Source organism: Nannobrachium achirus, assembly GCF_963921795.1.
Source record: "Nannobrachium achirus genome assembly, chromosome: 15".
NCBI lineage: Eukaryota > Metazoa > Chordata > Actinopteri > Myctophiformes > Myctophidae > Nannobrachium > Nannobrachium achirus.
In genome coordinates, this window is record NC_137822.1 from 26809550 (window position 1) to 26825915 (window position 16366).

The 16366-nt window shown below is 42.3% G+C and overlaps 2 protein-coding genes across 3 annotated transcripts in view; one reads left to right on the forward strand and one right to left on the reverse strand.

The window, feature by feature from the left end:
• Window positions 1-16366, reverse strand: part of LOC308300086 (putative flavin-containing monoamine oxidase A) — a 599107-nt gene that overhangs the window by 191075 nt on the left and 391666 nt on the right. The window lies entirely within an intron of this gene.
• The window catches only part of igsf9a (immunoglobulin superfamily, member 9a), a 63967-nt gene that overhangs the window by 13312 nt on the left and 34289 nt on the right, over window positions 1-16366 (forward strand). For both annotated transcript variants that reach the window (XM_080743280.1, XM_080743281.1), the window contains exons 4-8: window positions 5967-6104; window positions 8292-8437; window positions 8579-8690; window positions 14670-14811; window positions 15860-16005. In XM_080743280.1, coding sequence (XP_080599406.1) covers window positions 5967-6104; window positions 8292-8437; window positions 8579-8690; window positions 14670-14811; window positions 15860-16005 — 684 coding nt within the window. The remainder of the gene's footprint in view (window positions 1-5966; window positions 6105-8291; window positions 8438-8578; window positions 8691-14669; window positions 14812-15859; window positions 16006-16366) is intronic.

A 16366-nucleotide genomic window follows, 5' to 3' on the forward strand; every position in this document is an offset into this window, starting at 1 on the left:
AGAAATAAATGATCAAAGTATTAGTTTCTGCAGATAGGTACATAGAAAGCCCCCCCCCCACACACACACACACATACATCCCATTTTCCTTCAGTACACAAACAGTTGCTGACGCATTAGAAAGTCAATACAGCTGTATAAATGCTGTGTTAGCAAGCTGTTACCGTGTAATTCCCCTCACCCGAACCCCAATGACCAGATTGTGTACCGACACAACACATTACATCCTGAGCTAACATCGCTAATGTGCTTTCCTTTCGTCTGTCGCCAAATGTAAAAAGTTTAGCATTAGTGGCTCCCTGGAACGACAATGTGAAAATCCAGAGTTTTCATTCGTGTCTGGGACCCTATGGGTCCGTTGTTACAATCTCAGGGGAAGGACCTTTCTGTGTTTTTTTTTGTATTCACCAGCTGCAGTGGGTCTGCCCTGGATGGCATTAGAGTTGTGATGATTCAAATTTAAAACGCTCACACAAGTAGACCTGAATAGAACAACAAGCGACGAAGAGTGCAACCCTATCCGCTCCATTCTCTGACCGAAACCTGAATGCCTCTACACACGGTGAAAGGCTTGCCAAGGGCTGACGGCATGTCTTAGAGGACGGATAGGCCCCGGGCCACAGGAATATCATATTCTCAGCGACATCAACATCCATCTTTTTAAAGCCATGCATTGAATTTAGATCATTGTTAATATGCAGCACTGTCAAGCTAAACAAATCAGATTCCCCAGAAGACTGCCCCATAATTGAAGAATTATTTTTCATATCCATTTTGGAAAGTAAAAATCAATGCCCAAACAACATCATTTAATATCTCTATAATTGAGCTCCGGTTTGTAAAACTCTTATCGTTTAGTAAACCAAGGACTTAAGTTTCCTGGTATGCTCCATTATAATCAGTTTTACCCGCTCTGTAATTCACTTATATTTCTGTGTTCAATCAGTTGGTAAAGAGTAGGCGCCACTTTTCTCAGATGATGCATTTCTCATTTTGAAGCTCAACTCTCTGTTCTTCAGAAGTGTATTATATCACAGAGCATTTTTGTCACAGCAAGGTTTATGTTACTTTGTCACCCGAGAATGCATTGATGGATGAATGCGTGTAGGGCTTCAGCTAGAGACGGCACTGGCAAGTGACGAGAGAATGATGCCTGTGTGTTGGTTAAAGTGGGTTCAGCTGAACTAAACAAGGACTCACCTTTGGCTCAGACACAGAACTACTCTCTTCGGCTCATTCAATGTAGCCACTGGACATAGGATGACAGCTAAATGAAATTAGACAAAAGAATGAGAAGGATCTGGGGCCAGAGTTTCTTCTTGCTGTTCTGGCTAGCTTTCAGACAGTATAGTCCAGTCATTTTAGGCCAAAATTAGGCCAAACCTGGAACAAATTGCAATAGTAGCAAACTCAACTGATTTCGTATCCTCAATATGTCCTTAGTGAGGGAAAAAAAGTCCCAAGGAATCCCACCGGGGCAAAGTTTTGAAAACGACCTATCTACCTTCAATTACTATACACTACAATATAAAGGAAAAAATGACTGAAAAAAAATCTGCTTTAAGTGGGATGTGAGGGGTCAAACTAGGGGTTTTTAATTATTCTGAATCCATTGCAATCATTTGTTTTGCACGAAAAACATTCCTTGGGCCAGAAATGGCCACTCAAAACGTCAATTTTCATCAATTTTCAGTCTTTTGGGGTCCGTTTTTAGCCCAAGGAATGTTTTTCATGCAAAACAAATGCTTGCAATGGATTCAGAATATTTAAAAACACCTAGTTTGACCCCTCATATCCCACTTAAAGCAGATTTTTTTTCAGTCATTTTTTTCCGTTATATTGTAGTGTATAGCAATTGAAGGTAGATAGGTCGTTTTCAAAACTTTGCCCTGGTGGGATTCCTTGGGACTTTTTTTCCCTCACTAAGGACATATTGAGGATACAAAATCAGTTGAGTTTGCTACTATTGCAATTTGTTCCAGGTCTAACCCTAAAATGACTGGACTAGTAGTGGGTGATGGGGGGGAGGTTTGTGCAGTGCACTTGTTTTCAGTATCACTTTCAGTATGTATTGTGGTATGAAAAAGAGGGGGAAAACCCACCCATATCCTGATATATAGAATAACTCCACCCTAATGGCCCTGCATTTGTTTGTTCTAGCTGCGCAATAAGCCTAGAGGACAGCATTCATTCGTTTTAAAGCCTTTGAGCACTAGAGGTAGTTTTCACTGGGTGGCCAACCCTCGTCTGATGAATGATGCGTAGTGGAGGGACACCGGGGGAAGGGAAATTTTGTGGTGTCCAGGTTTCAGTGTGCTCGAAAAGGGGAGGGAAAGCCTTGTTAGATTCAATAGATCGCTAACAACACTAGAACTGAGCACTTACACTAGGGCTGTCACGATATGACATTTTACATGACGATTATTTGTCACTCAAATAATTGGCGATTAACGATTTAATTGTGTTTTTGTCGTTGATAATTACATTTCTGTTTGGCTTTTAGGCTTTGAAGTTGAAATTACTGACATATTTGACAACTTACTACTTAAAAAATAACTTTGATAGTGGAAATAGCCGATCTACAAGCTCACAACGCGTCGCGATGCGACGCGTTGTGAGCTTGTAGATCTGCTATTTCCACTATTTCGGACATTTTTCAACATTCACGATTATGTAATAATGACAGCCCTAACTTACACTCGTTCGTGTTTATATTGTACAAACGTACAGTACAAGCACGCAGGCACACACTCACGCACGCACGCACGCACGCACGCACGCACTCAACACACGCAGGCACGCACGCCATCTCAGATTACAACTGATCTTGTTCTGTGTTGCTTGATGCGCAGTACGCACTCGGCCTCTCCCTCCTCACATTCAAATTGTTGCATTTGCCTCTGTGCATTTTTCAAATCCCAGCAGCAGTGGCATGAGGTCACATTCCCACCCCAACCCCGCCTCTTCCTCTCATGATGATTCACACGGATGCTGTCTTGATGCCGCGTCACTCACACGCAACCTATTCTCCAAGCTGTTACAGAAACCCGCATCAGGCCAAGGCATATCTAAATTAGGAGTCAACAGGTTAGGGTTTTTTGGGAGATTGCTAATCCGCTGAGTGCATGCTGATGCGTGTTTTGTATCAAGCACACACACACACACACACACACACACACACACACACACACACACACACACACACACACACACACACACGCACACACACATCCCCCCACCATTACCACCCCTGTGGATTTAAGTCCCCTTTGGTGGCTTGGAAAAGTAAACAGGGTATGTTATCGCTGCCAACATGCTCAGCTCCAACTTCCTGGTTCCCTCTGTGACTGTCAAAGCTGTCCCTCCCCGCCACTGTTCCCAGATATCACAGCTATGGTTAATAATTACCAACAAGGCACAGACATCCCAGTGGTACGTGCTTTGGATCCGACACTACAGTGTGAGTGTGTGTGTGTGTGTGTGTGTGTGTGTGTGTGTGTGTGTGTCACGCTGTGTTCATTTTGTTTACATGTTTCTTGTGAGAGAGAGGGAGAGGGAGAGGGAGAGGGAGAGAGAGAGAGAGAGAGAGAGAGAGAGAGAGAGAGAGAGAGAGAGAGAGAGAGAGTGTGAGAGTGCATGTGTGTTTGGTCTAAAGTGGCAGGGACTCCCCACCAGTTGGTCAACATTAAACGTTGGGCATCTAAATGGAAATTTAATTTCCACAGTATCTCTGTTGCCTGCTGGTTCTGTTAATTTGTTCACTCATAAAAAAAAACTGAAATAAATAAATAACACAAATTTCTGTACACAATTTTGGGTTAGTTTCGTCAGTTTTGGCGGGAGACGGGAAATTCAGGCCGGGGAGAAGAGGAAGACAACGCAGCACTCCATCATTTGGAACTGAACCAGGGACAGTGTGATTATGGAGATGCCGCGTTATCCAGTCAGTGCAGCAACATTTAAGAAGAAAGACTATATTTATGTAAAAGCCTCTATTCAAAAAAGAGAGTTGAACTCACTGAGAGGAGGCGTCAAGAAAGTAAGGACGCTAACAATAAAGGGGACATGGTGAAGATAGGTGTGAGTCAGCATGCACCACAACCCAAGGGAGCTGTCTCCTGGCAACCAGGAGCTCACATTTCTGTGTGTGTGTGTGTGTGTGTGTGTGTGTGTGTGTGTGTGTGTGTGTGTGTGTGTGTGTGTGTGTGTGTGTGTGTGTGTGTGTGTGTGTGTGTGTGTGTGTGTGTGTGTGTGTGTGTGTGTGTGTGTGTGTGTGTGTGTGTGTTTATCTCTCTGTCTGTGTGTCGCTTGAATGCCATTGTTGGTTGCATTCACGAAAGCTAACTCAACAGATGCAGTGCATTGTAACCTTTATTTGTCCAGGGAAGGTTGCTGAGCACGAATGACCACCAAAGTGGTAAAACTTCCTTGTTCAACAACCCTTAGCCCTCTCTCTAAAATAGATCCATCACATCAGTCTATTTTAAGAGAAGTTGCTTCATTCCACTCACTCTGAACAGTCATGTTAAAGCAGTCATTTGAGTTAAAGGGGAAGACCACCCATTTTCAATATTGAACTATGTCATTAATATACCTTAGAGGAGTTGTGTGGAAATTTAAAAAAAGTTCCCCCTCTTCTGTGTTGCCTAGAACTGGAGGATACATTTTGGGGTTTGTATTGCAAATCACAATGTGATGACATCACACCGTTGTACTTTACAACGGTGTGTTGTAAATTTCCCTCCTTTGACCTACAAGTCATGCTTCTGCACATTTATATTTAGTTATTTTTGAACGAAAATGTAGCCATAGTGACGTCAAGCCCTATCACATGCAAATAGGGCAATCAACATCATGTGAGTGTGTTGGAGGTGCAATCAAAGGTGGTTCTTGTAACAGCAGTTTATTGCGACGCAATCTGCTATAGCTGGCTTCTGTGACAACTGAATACCCCATAATGAATCAATAAAATCTCCTCTCCTCTCCTCTCCTCTCCTCTCCTCTCCTCTCCTCTCCTCTTTCGATTAAGAAAAAGAAAGAGAGTGCGAAAGGCAAAAGTGCAAAGAGGGAATAAAGAGAGCATCATCAAATGTAGGCCTACATGTGCATAAAAGTTTACTATATTGTATACACCAACAGCATTTTTTTCTTCTCTCCTCCACCTCACCTCACTCTGATGACCTCCTTTCTCCCTCTCTCTCTCCCCCTACCCATAACTCACACTGTTGTTGTTTTTTGGAGCTGTGTGAAGCACAGGCTCCCTATACGTGGCCGTGTGGGTCTGTCTGTCTGTCTGTGTGTCTGTCTGTGTGTCTGTATGTAGCCTGAACTTCCTAAACTTCGGCACGCTACTAGTCCCACAGTTTTGCCACCACACACTCGCGCCATATGTCAAATCGACCGGCTTACTCAGGAATCGTGGGCTAGTAACTTGCTAAGAGAAAGGTTCAATAGTTTAATTGATATTAATTTATTAGTGAATTAATTTTCCCCATTGACTTATAATGGGAATCGCAAAAACTCACATTCAATTATTTGTCTCTCGCAAACCATAGGGGCTAGAGTTTCAAGACTTGGAGAGGAGGTTCATAATGATTTCAAGGATTAAATAAAAAATAATTGTGTCATTTGGCCGCATGGTGGCGCCATAACACCCCACTTTACGTTTTGGCCTGTAACTCTTTATTAAAAATATTTTTTCCCTGGATTCCTTGGGTCATGACGCATCTCCCCATATAGGCCACGCCCATTTGCGCCATGATAGATTTTCCGCCATCTTGAATTTTCTCCAAAACACACTTTTTGCTCCTTCTCCTACATATTTTCTTCAAATGTCACAAAAATCGGTACACATGATCCACACACACACACACACACACACACACACACACACACACACACACACACACACACACACACACACACACAGCTCCACTTCACACGGGTGTGATTTTTTTCTTTCCCAGGACGTGTGACTTTGGTGAGGAACACAACCCTGCAGGTGATGGGCTTAGAGCTGGAGGACCAAGGCTTGTATGAGTGTCGCATCTTCCTCCTGGACAAATCCACTTACAACAGCTCCTGGACACTGTTGGCTGTAACAGGTGAGATTTCATCTGAGGTGACTGACTGAGTGACTGAAAATGTGTTTTCAAATCTTGTCCTTCATGCCTTATGGTATTAACCCATTTAGGCCTAGAATTATTGAATGCTTTAACCAGGGAAAAATAGCAGATATACAAGCTCACAGCGCGGCACCAAGTGCCGCGCTGCAAGCTTGTAGATCTGCTATTTTTGAAAAAGTCATGAAAATGTGTGCAAATCTTTGAATATATGTATTTTCAAAGCGAACGTTTGTAACTCAAATTTTGCTTCTGGGTGGTCCCTGGAACTAAATATTTTGAGATGGGGGGGGGGGGGGGGGGGTCCGTGGCCAAATAAATATCATTTTGGGGGTCCTTAACATGAAAAATTATGAGAACCACTGAAAAAGTTGTCTTTTCATTTAAAGGAGTAGTTCACCACTTTTCAACCTGTCTTCATATAATAGGTCCTCACTAATGTTCATGATAAAATATCACAATTTTTTTCTACTCAGTCCAAGTCTCCTAGGAGAGCTGTGGGAAGTTCAGAATCCACCTTTTCTTTGACGATGGCTAGCCAGATTGCTGACATAGAAACATAGGTTTTTCAAAAAATCTTAGAACGATTCAAAAGACACTTATCGAATCGGGTCAAAATTCTAATTTTCACGTTTTTCTAAAATAGCAGATCTACAAGCTCGCAGCGCGGCACTCGTGAGCTTGTATATCTGCTGTTTTTAATAGTTAAAGCATAAAATAATGATACACAAGAATGTGTACCCGTTCTAAATGGGTTTAAAGACACCAAAACATAATTATACAAAATTACATTCACTAATACTAACCAAAAGCTGCCCGACAGACACAATTTACACACCCTTTTTTTTAAACAGTTATTTGTAACACAAGATCAAAAATTAAGATATCATAATGTTCTCTTTGTTCGCTCATCCCAGTCTTTCTTTTAGTATTAAGAAGACCATTTAAGTCTCTCTGCATCACTGAACCACATCAAATCAGAGTTTTCTGCATGTGGGTTCCCAGATTGTTGCGTGTGTGCCCGCTTGTGGTTTTTTTCTTCAGACAGTCTTGAACTTGTAATCCATACAAAACATAAAGGGACTGCAGCCCTCACTGTAATCACAGACACGAACTAACAACATCTATGAAGATGAACTGTCAGCGTATGAAATACACATGCTCTGCCTTTTGTTCTTGTGGTTCTTAAAGTTATCTTGGATCTTGATCTGTGGTTCAAAAAGCATGACTATCTCTGCACGCAGCTGCACAAAACAAGGCATTAGTACTTGCAGGATCAAAGCCGGAACAGAAAGCCATGTCTAAGACTCTCGGTGTGAAAGTGAGGTGAGAGGTGAGCTTTAGGATAGATTACCTCGGTCGTCTGTTTGGTGCCAGACAGTAACAGACATGCCCTGCAGGAGCAACTCCTCTCCGCATTGTCTGCAGCTTTCCTCTGTGTGTGTGAACCTCAGTGACTCTCACCCGGACACAAGGCTGGCAATGGAGAACGGAGCCTGAATGAGTTGTACTTAGGGGTGGGCGATATGGAAAAATACAATTTTATCACGTTATTTTCCCAAGCTGTATCACGATACACGATATTATCACGATTCTTTTTCACGTTGGTTTGTATGGTTATTTTTCAAGGTACTTGACAAAAACTAGACTCTCTGGGTTCCTTTTGGGAGGTCTAAATTGAACTTTACAAGTATTTAACTCAGTATACAAATGAAACCAAATTGGTTTCATTTGTATACTGTCAGAGTTAAGAGGAGACCTTGACAAGGCTTACAAGGCTCCCTCAATTGTATCACGATACATACGATACCTCTGAAAAGGCATATCGTGGAGACATTGTATCGTCTCAATGATAATTATCGCCATATCGCCCACCCCTAGTTGTACTTAGTTCTGCGTTGGTGTCACGTTGGTGGCACCGCGAATAACCGATTTACAAGCTCAAAATGTAACACTGCGGCGTGTTGTGAGCACAGCACAACACACAAGTGTAATTCCGGCTTAAGGGGCAAAGGAATTAAGTCAGTTAAACAGTTGTTCTGTACCCAAACAATAGCTGCACGAGGTTCTATACTGTTATGGATGAATAGCACTTCAACTGAGAAATGTTGTCTTAAAAATGTATTGGGTATTTTAAAACTAAAAAAACAAATCTTTGTCTCACCATAGCTCCACCAACATTTACCAAAACACCACCACCTGTCATGGAGGCTGTGGTTGGAAATCGAGTGACGTTTGCCTGCATTGCTAGTGGCAACCCTACTCCTGCTATAAGCTGGTTGAAAGATGGCGTGCTTCAAGGAGATAGCGCTGTGGTATGTCTGGCAACTCTCATATAATCATGTACCGTATATACAGTATGTCTCTCTGCATATAGTAAAATGGATTAATAAACCCATCCATCCTTCCATAAAATCGTCTGTCTGTCCATCCGTCTGTGTCTGTCTGTGGTTCAGGGTGGAACGTTATCTGTGCGAGCGCTGGGTATTGAATCAGGAGGACAGTATACCTGTCATGCGTCCAACTCAGAGGGAAACGTGACCCACATAACAAGACTCAAGGTCAAAGGTCTGTATGCCTCTATGCCTATTGCCATTCTGTCTGTATTTCTGCCTGCCTGCCTGCCTGCCTGCCTGCCTGGCTGCTTGGCTAGCTGGCTGGCTGTCTCTCTCTCCACCATTCTATTTAACCATCAATCCTGGGTTGTATAACATTATTTTGTGTGTTAATTTAATATGATCATGATGGCGTTGGTTTTTAGAATTTGGCAAAGTTTTAAAGTACCACTTCATTCTGCTGTCATATTAGATTGAGCACACATTTGACTTAGGGTTAAGCTTTTAACATTTTTGTGAACAAATTCAGCAGTTTTCAATGAGAAAAATAAGCTGTGTGTTCAGAGCAGACTGCTGAAAGTTTGTAATAAAGTAATAATTCTTTCTGCAAAATCATTAAGAGTATTCAGAGTATTTGGCAAAATACATTGGTTTCTTCAAACCGCACAAGGCAGGACCTCTATTTCCATTTTGTTTTTCCAACTGCTACAGAATAGCAGATATACAAGCTCGCAGCGTGGCACCGAGTGCCGCGCTGCGAGCTTGTAGATCTGCTATTTTTGAAAAATCGTGAAAATTAGAATGTTGACCAGATTCTATAAGTGTCTTTTGAATCCTTCTAAGATTTTTTTGAAAAACCTATGTTTCTATGTCAGCAATCTGGCCAGCCATCGTCAAAGAAAAGGTCCTTTTCACTTAACTGGAGGTCAGTTAGTCTGTTCTTGAGAGACTACTATGTCAGTGGTTCTCAAACCTTTTCATTTGAAGGACCCCCCAAAATGATATTTATTTGGCCACGGACCCCCATCTCAAAATAAACCTGCCACAAAAAGTTCGGAAATCTAACTTTGGTCGATTATATCTCCCCTTTAATAAACCCAAATGGTATTGTATGTTATATCATTTTTATCGTTGATTTGTCACCTTTACAAGGAGGTACAGCCTGTAAGCATCGGGCATTCGAAGCATGAGCTACACAGCCAAACGTGTGGGTAGCGCCGACCAGAATTTTGCCAAAATGGCTTGCATTTACTCTCGTTTTGGGCTTCCCTGACACTGAGCTTATCATTAACAAAGTGTAAAAATGGCCAATATGTGTTGTTTTTACTTTTCCTTATTACTGTGAGAGAGTGCAATCATTCAATGCCACAAGTAACAAAGGTAAACACCAAAAGAACATTATTGCAGGCCTGCCAGGCCATTTACACCATTTTTGGAGGGGCGCTATCCACACGTTTGGCTGTGTTGCTTATTCCACGAATGGCAGATCCTTACAAGCTGTACCTCTTTGTAAAGGTGACAAATCAACGATAACAATGATATCAAACACAATACCATTTGGCATAATTAAAGGGGGGATATAATGGACCGAATGTTGGCAAATTTTGGGTCGGCGCTACCCACATGTTTGGCAGTGTAGCTCATGCCTCGAATGCCCGATGCTTACAAGCTGTACCTCGTTGTAAAGGTGATAAATCAACGATAGAAAATATATACAATACAATACCATTTGGGTTTATTAAAGGGGAGATATAATCGACCAAAGTTAGATTTCCGAACTTTTTGTGGCAGGTTTTTATTTCGTTCCAGGGACCACCCAGAAGCAAAATTTGAGTTACAAATGTTTGCTTTGAAAATACATATATTCAAAGATTTGCACACATTTTCACGACTTTTTCCAAAAATAGCAGATCTACAAGCTCGCAGCGCGGCACTCGGTGCCGCGCTGTGAGCTTGTATATCTGCTATTTTTCAATAGTTAAAGCATTCAATAATTCTACCACATGGACCCTAGCGTCCCTGTTCTGGACAAGTCATAATAGGAGAACCTTTGTAATAGCTGATCTACGAGCCTGGTCTATCCCACTGTTTGGCCGGGACCCATTTATGGGTCACAGACACATTTCTATGGGTCACGACTCGAGTAAAAATACCATTTTCTTTTCCTACATAAAAAAAATATATATACATTTTAAATGTTTTTTGTTCAATAATTATTTATATATAAAATAATTGTATATACATTTCAAAACAAACAAACAAATCTAAGAAATGATATAAAAATATATATATATATATATGTATATATAATTAAGAACTAGTGAAAATAGACGATCTACAAGCTTGCGGCACAAAGTGACACGTTGTGAGCTTGTAGATCTGCTGTTTTCACAAGTTTGGGTCCCGGCTAAACATCTTATCTCTCTAATGGGGTCCCAAGCTAAAAAGTTTGGGAACCCCTGGCCCTGGCTCTAGCCAACACCAACTGGGGACTCCTGGATCGCTGCCCTCCACATCTCCTATCTAACATCAGGGTCTTGATCTCCAAGTGTTGTTAGCTAATTTTATAGTTACGTACGGTTGATTTTGTGTACGTTTTGGGTGAGAGAGTACGTACAGTAAATCCGTCGACATGCATAGTTAAGTTCCTCTACGTTATGTACGTGCCGACCCGCTCTCCGTTGGGCCGCGCGCCACATTGCGCCTCGCAGCACAGAACAGATTAGCTAACAAAAGCGAAGCATTAAGCCAAAATAGTTAGAAACACAGAATTTCTTGACCCGACCTGATGTTATAAGTGGTAACAGTCTGGACTGGTTCTGCTGTCTGTCGACAACGTTGCATCGCGGATTCGTGGTAAATGTAAAACTCCGCGAGGGTACAGATTTAACCACATTATGGATCCGGACCCGGAGTAATTATAACAAAACACACCCGCTCATATAATTCCCAAGTATTTCATGAGCCGCTGAGCGAATTAATCAGCTCTTCTTGTGTGCCTCGTCTTGCTGTTGGAGGATAGGCGGTGTGTGTGTGACTGTGTGAGAGAGTGTGTGTGCGCGTGCGCGTGTGTGTGGGTGAGGAGTGAACCGTCAAGGCGTCCTCTTCACGTGGTTGCGACGTTCCTTTTTTCCCGTTTCTTGATACAATATATTTATCATTGGGACACATAGTTTGAGAACTGCTGTCATAGAGCAGAGGAAAAGTAATTTTCTCTGCGCCTACGATTGACAACGGTGGCCAAATCGCTCTCACCCTCCGTTTCTTGTGTATTCCTGCGGTCCTTACAGTATGTACTACTATGCATGGTACTTAAGCTGTCGCACCGCAGTGCATCTACATAGGTGATGCGCTTCTTGCCCCATCCTGGCTTTGCCCTGGGTTTGCTTGCCTCTAGTTCTGGGTGCCTGACACAGTGTCCAGCCAGCCTCATCCTTCTCTCTCGGACTTTGTCTGTAACCCATCGTAGGTCCCCATAGAGGTCCACATTTATGATGCCGTCAGTCCATGTGACACCTAGTTCCTTTCGTAGCATTCTTGTGTAGATTCCATCCAGGGCTCCTTCCTGTTGTGCTGTCAGGGTCCATGTCTCAGCTAGGGTTGTTCGATTAATCGATTTTTAATCGTAACCCGTTTTTTTTCCTTTGGACGATTTAAAAAAATGGAAATCGTAAAATCGATTTTCACTTTAATTAGGGAAATTCTTACTCATTGGAGCCTTGCACGCGCAAAAAGTACACAGCCCCGTCCTCCTAAAGCAGGACGACAAGGTCCGACACCAAATTAATACTACTTTCTATCTGATGTGTAATTTCTTTGATGCGCGTTTAGCGCACGTCAGACTGAGCAGAGTTCACCACCGCACGCTCACTCGCGATGGTTCAAGCAGCAAACAGAACAAAACGCTGCTGAGCTGGTAAACTTACTTACTTGTTGTAGTTTGAAAGAAGCTTATTAATTCTGTGTTACCCACCTACTGACTGTAGTCTACTCCTACTGTCCCTGTGTTAATTTTGCGTCGGGAAGCGAAGCGCTTCGCCTCCGTTTACAATCAGTCAACATCTCCGTGCATGAGTGGTGCAGGGCAGGGGCGTAGCCAGGAATTACATTTTGGTAGGCGAAATGCCTACCAAAATGCCTCACCAGCCTCCAAGAGCTGGCTTGTTTTGGCTGTTTTGTCACTCACTATTGATAATGAAACACTAAGGACGCTAAGTTGTATGTGATTGTTGCACAACTAAAGTTATTATTATTAATACCCTTATTGTTTTATTGCATTTTGCTATTTGGCTATATAAAAAAATCAAAAAATGAAACAATAATGAAAAAAAAAAATCATTTCCTTGCATTTTTTAAATGAAAACAAAATAGTTGAAACAATGTATTATTCTTTTAACAAAAAATCGAAATCGAAATCGAAAATCGGGATTTCAGAGAAAATAATCGAGATTTTATTTTTTGGCCATATCGAACAACCCTAGTCTCAGCCCCATAGTGGATTTACAAGCTCTGAACGCTTCGCTGAGAGCTTGTAGATCAACTATTTTCACTATTCAGGGTTCCCACAGACATGAAATTCCTGGAAATATTTTGAAATTAGAAAAATATTTTTCCAGTACTGGAAAAGTTTTGGAATTTATCAAGGGTCCTGGAAGGTCCTGGAAAAAATAGCTATGCATTGTCTTTGGTTATTGATTTTGTTAATACCTCTGAAATGACAAATTAAACAAATTGTCAAATATATAGAGGCAGAAATTGTGAAAATAGTCGATCTACATGCTCACAATGCCTCGCAACGCGAGGCTTTGTGGGCATGTAGATGTTATACAATGTTGTTATACAAAATTCCTCAACTCTTAGTGCTCGTCAGGGTGCCGGGTCCCCAGTTAAAACATGATTATTTCGGGGGTCACGGCCTGAAAAGGTTGAGAACCACTGGCATACACTACCTGTCTTTGGGCATTGCGCATAGGAGTAAGCGACCTGTTATTGAGCTGAATTATTGTTATATAGTTCTGGAAATTGGGTTAAATATTCTGGAAAAGTTTTGGAAAGGTTTTGTAAATTTGTAAAAATTTACACATTTGAAACCTGGAGATGCGAGGTTTCTGTCCAACAGTGACGATATATATATATATCAGACATCTGGCTTGGCAGAGTGTTTGTATGAACACAAGGATTAGACACAATACTAAAGTTTAACATTTTCTTTTACTGTACACATGTTACGAGAATTAAGATATCCGTTTGAGGTTTGAACATTCTACATTCCTGGAAATGTATTTGTTTAGCTGTAGACATGGTTTTCAGCAGGCATGTTACATTATATAGTATATACGTACATTTTTTAATATAATTGATTCTATACTCTTGTTCTTTGCTCGTTTTTACAGTACAAAACCTTGTTTGTATTCCGTGCTTATGTCAGTATTCTGACGCTGTTGACACCGTTGCGCTATACCCATTGTAATCTCTGCATAATTGAAAATGAGGGTCCTGCCCTCAATATACGCATTTCGGAGAATATAAATAAAGGTTGAATGAAAAGAAAAGATAAATGCTGCACAATGCAGGCTCCATGTACATACCTGAATAACAATATATGGTAGGTAGATAGGTACATAGATACCTTTAATATCCCAAGGGGGAAAATCATATATATTCCATATAATCCATTTTGTTTATGACACTGCTAGAAAAAAAATGGCAAAAGCATGGCAACGTCATGGTGAAAAAGTGTTTTGTCCCGGTTTCTGGCAGTGCCACAAACAGAATGGATCTAACCCCTTAAATTGTTATTCAGGCATGTGCCTGTAGCATTTATCTCTATAAAGCACTTAATTGATCACTGATGATGGCTGTAGAAATCTCCTCTTGTGGTCATTTACTCCCAAGACGAATGACCTGTCTGCTAGCCTTCTTCTGTGGGTTTTTTAGTTTGATAGAGAACACAAGCATGCATGCAGACAAAATATCGATGCACGCACGCCACACACGCATGTACACACGCACGCACGCACGCACGCACGCACGCACGCACGCACGCACGCACGCACGCACGCACGCACGCACGCACGCACGCACGCACGCACGCACACACACACACACACACACAGTGAACAGTGAACAGAGAAGACACATGCATTCAGGGTATTATGTGTGTGTGTGTGTGTGTTGCTGATGTGTTTTATAATAATCCTCTACTCACTAGGTCCCCCAGTCATCGTCATCCCTCCAAGGAGCACGTCTCTCAACATGTCCCAGAATGCACTGCTGCGATGCCAGGCGGTGGCGGATCCTCCCAACATGACTTACGTGTGGCTGAGAGGCGGTGAAAACGTGCACCATATAGAGTGAGTCAACATCTGAGGGTGGTGGAAGCACATTTCTGATGCAAAAACCCATGCATGCACAGTCAAATAAAAGTCCCAAGTGCTAACTCTGGAGACAACCAAATGGACACGTAACAACAATCCACATACGTTTTATGCCAAAGATCAAAGGGGGGGTGAGGACTTGTCTGTTGGTAGTACACAATTTTAGGGTCATTATATTGTCAAAAATAGCTTATTTTGGTCAGCGTTTGGTCTCTCTCTCTCTGGTTGCCCCGTTCCATGCCAAACTTTGTACACAGACACACACTCCTTGGCTGCCAAACCACAACCTCCACCCCTCATTTCTCACATGGCCCTCTTCTAGCGCCACCATGAGGCCGATTCTTGCAAAACACATTTTTGTACACTGCTCCTACAGATTTTGCCCTAAAATCACGCAAAGCGGTACACAGTATATATAAGTCATGTCATCAACATGGATCTGCCCATTTCCCATATTCCCTCCTGATTGGCTACCATTGCCTTCTAAAGTTTTTGTATGCGACCTGACTGTCGCTTATCTCCCGATTACAGAGTCTTACTGGTTGTATGAGAAGTACATGTGTTCCACATGCGTGCATGCATGCATGCATGCGTGCGTGCGTGGGGGTTCTGATGTAAGAAGGGAGGCTCCAAAGGAGAAAAGGTTGGGAATTATACTGTATGTATACTGCATCTGCAGGCTGTTGATGTTATTTTGTTTGTCTGGCAGTTTTCCCAGCGTTTGGTCTCTCCCTCTGGTTCAGATAAAATGCATGAAAAATATAAACTGAGTATATTCTCCTTTGCCCACTCTCAGTGACATGAAACAAAATTTGCTTAACCCCGCTGTGCTCACTGGTGAATATAAACCATAGAGAAACCTCCTACACAGCTGATGCTGGAGAGAGAGAGAATGCCGGTTTAAATTGAATGTATTGCAACAAAGCCCAAACTGCCAAGACTGCGATCATTCAGAAGAATCCAGTTCACGTTTACATTCTTGTGATTTCCCATCTGCTCCCCCCCCCCCCCCCCCCCCCAAAAGGACCCTGAAATCACGTGTCAAGATCATGGTGGATGGCACTCTCCTCATCTCCAGTCTAGTCCCAGAGGATTCTGGGAACTTCACCTGCATGCCAACCAATGGACTGCTCACCCCGCCAACTGCATCGGCCAACCTCACAGTGATGCGTGAGTAGCCTACTGTTGCTGCATGTCTTGCATAGCCAGAGATCTCCACCTACCCATACCTCTGGTGACGTCTACATTCTATGCTGGGGCTAAAACCGAGTGGAAACAATTTGGATTGTTTCACAGTCAGAGACTTTTCAAATTCGGGGTCTGTAGCCAATACATGTCCTTAAAGATGGGGTGCCATGATTCCTTGCCCCCCTAAAACATGATGATCACCAGGTATTATGATTATACTAGGTGGAAGACTTTTTCCAAAAATAAGTGTACAGAAAGTGTTAAAATTATGTTTTTATGTGGCCTGGTATGCCTGGTTGTCAGGTGGGCTGAAGTTAGCCACACCCACAGTGTTGGGCGTATG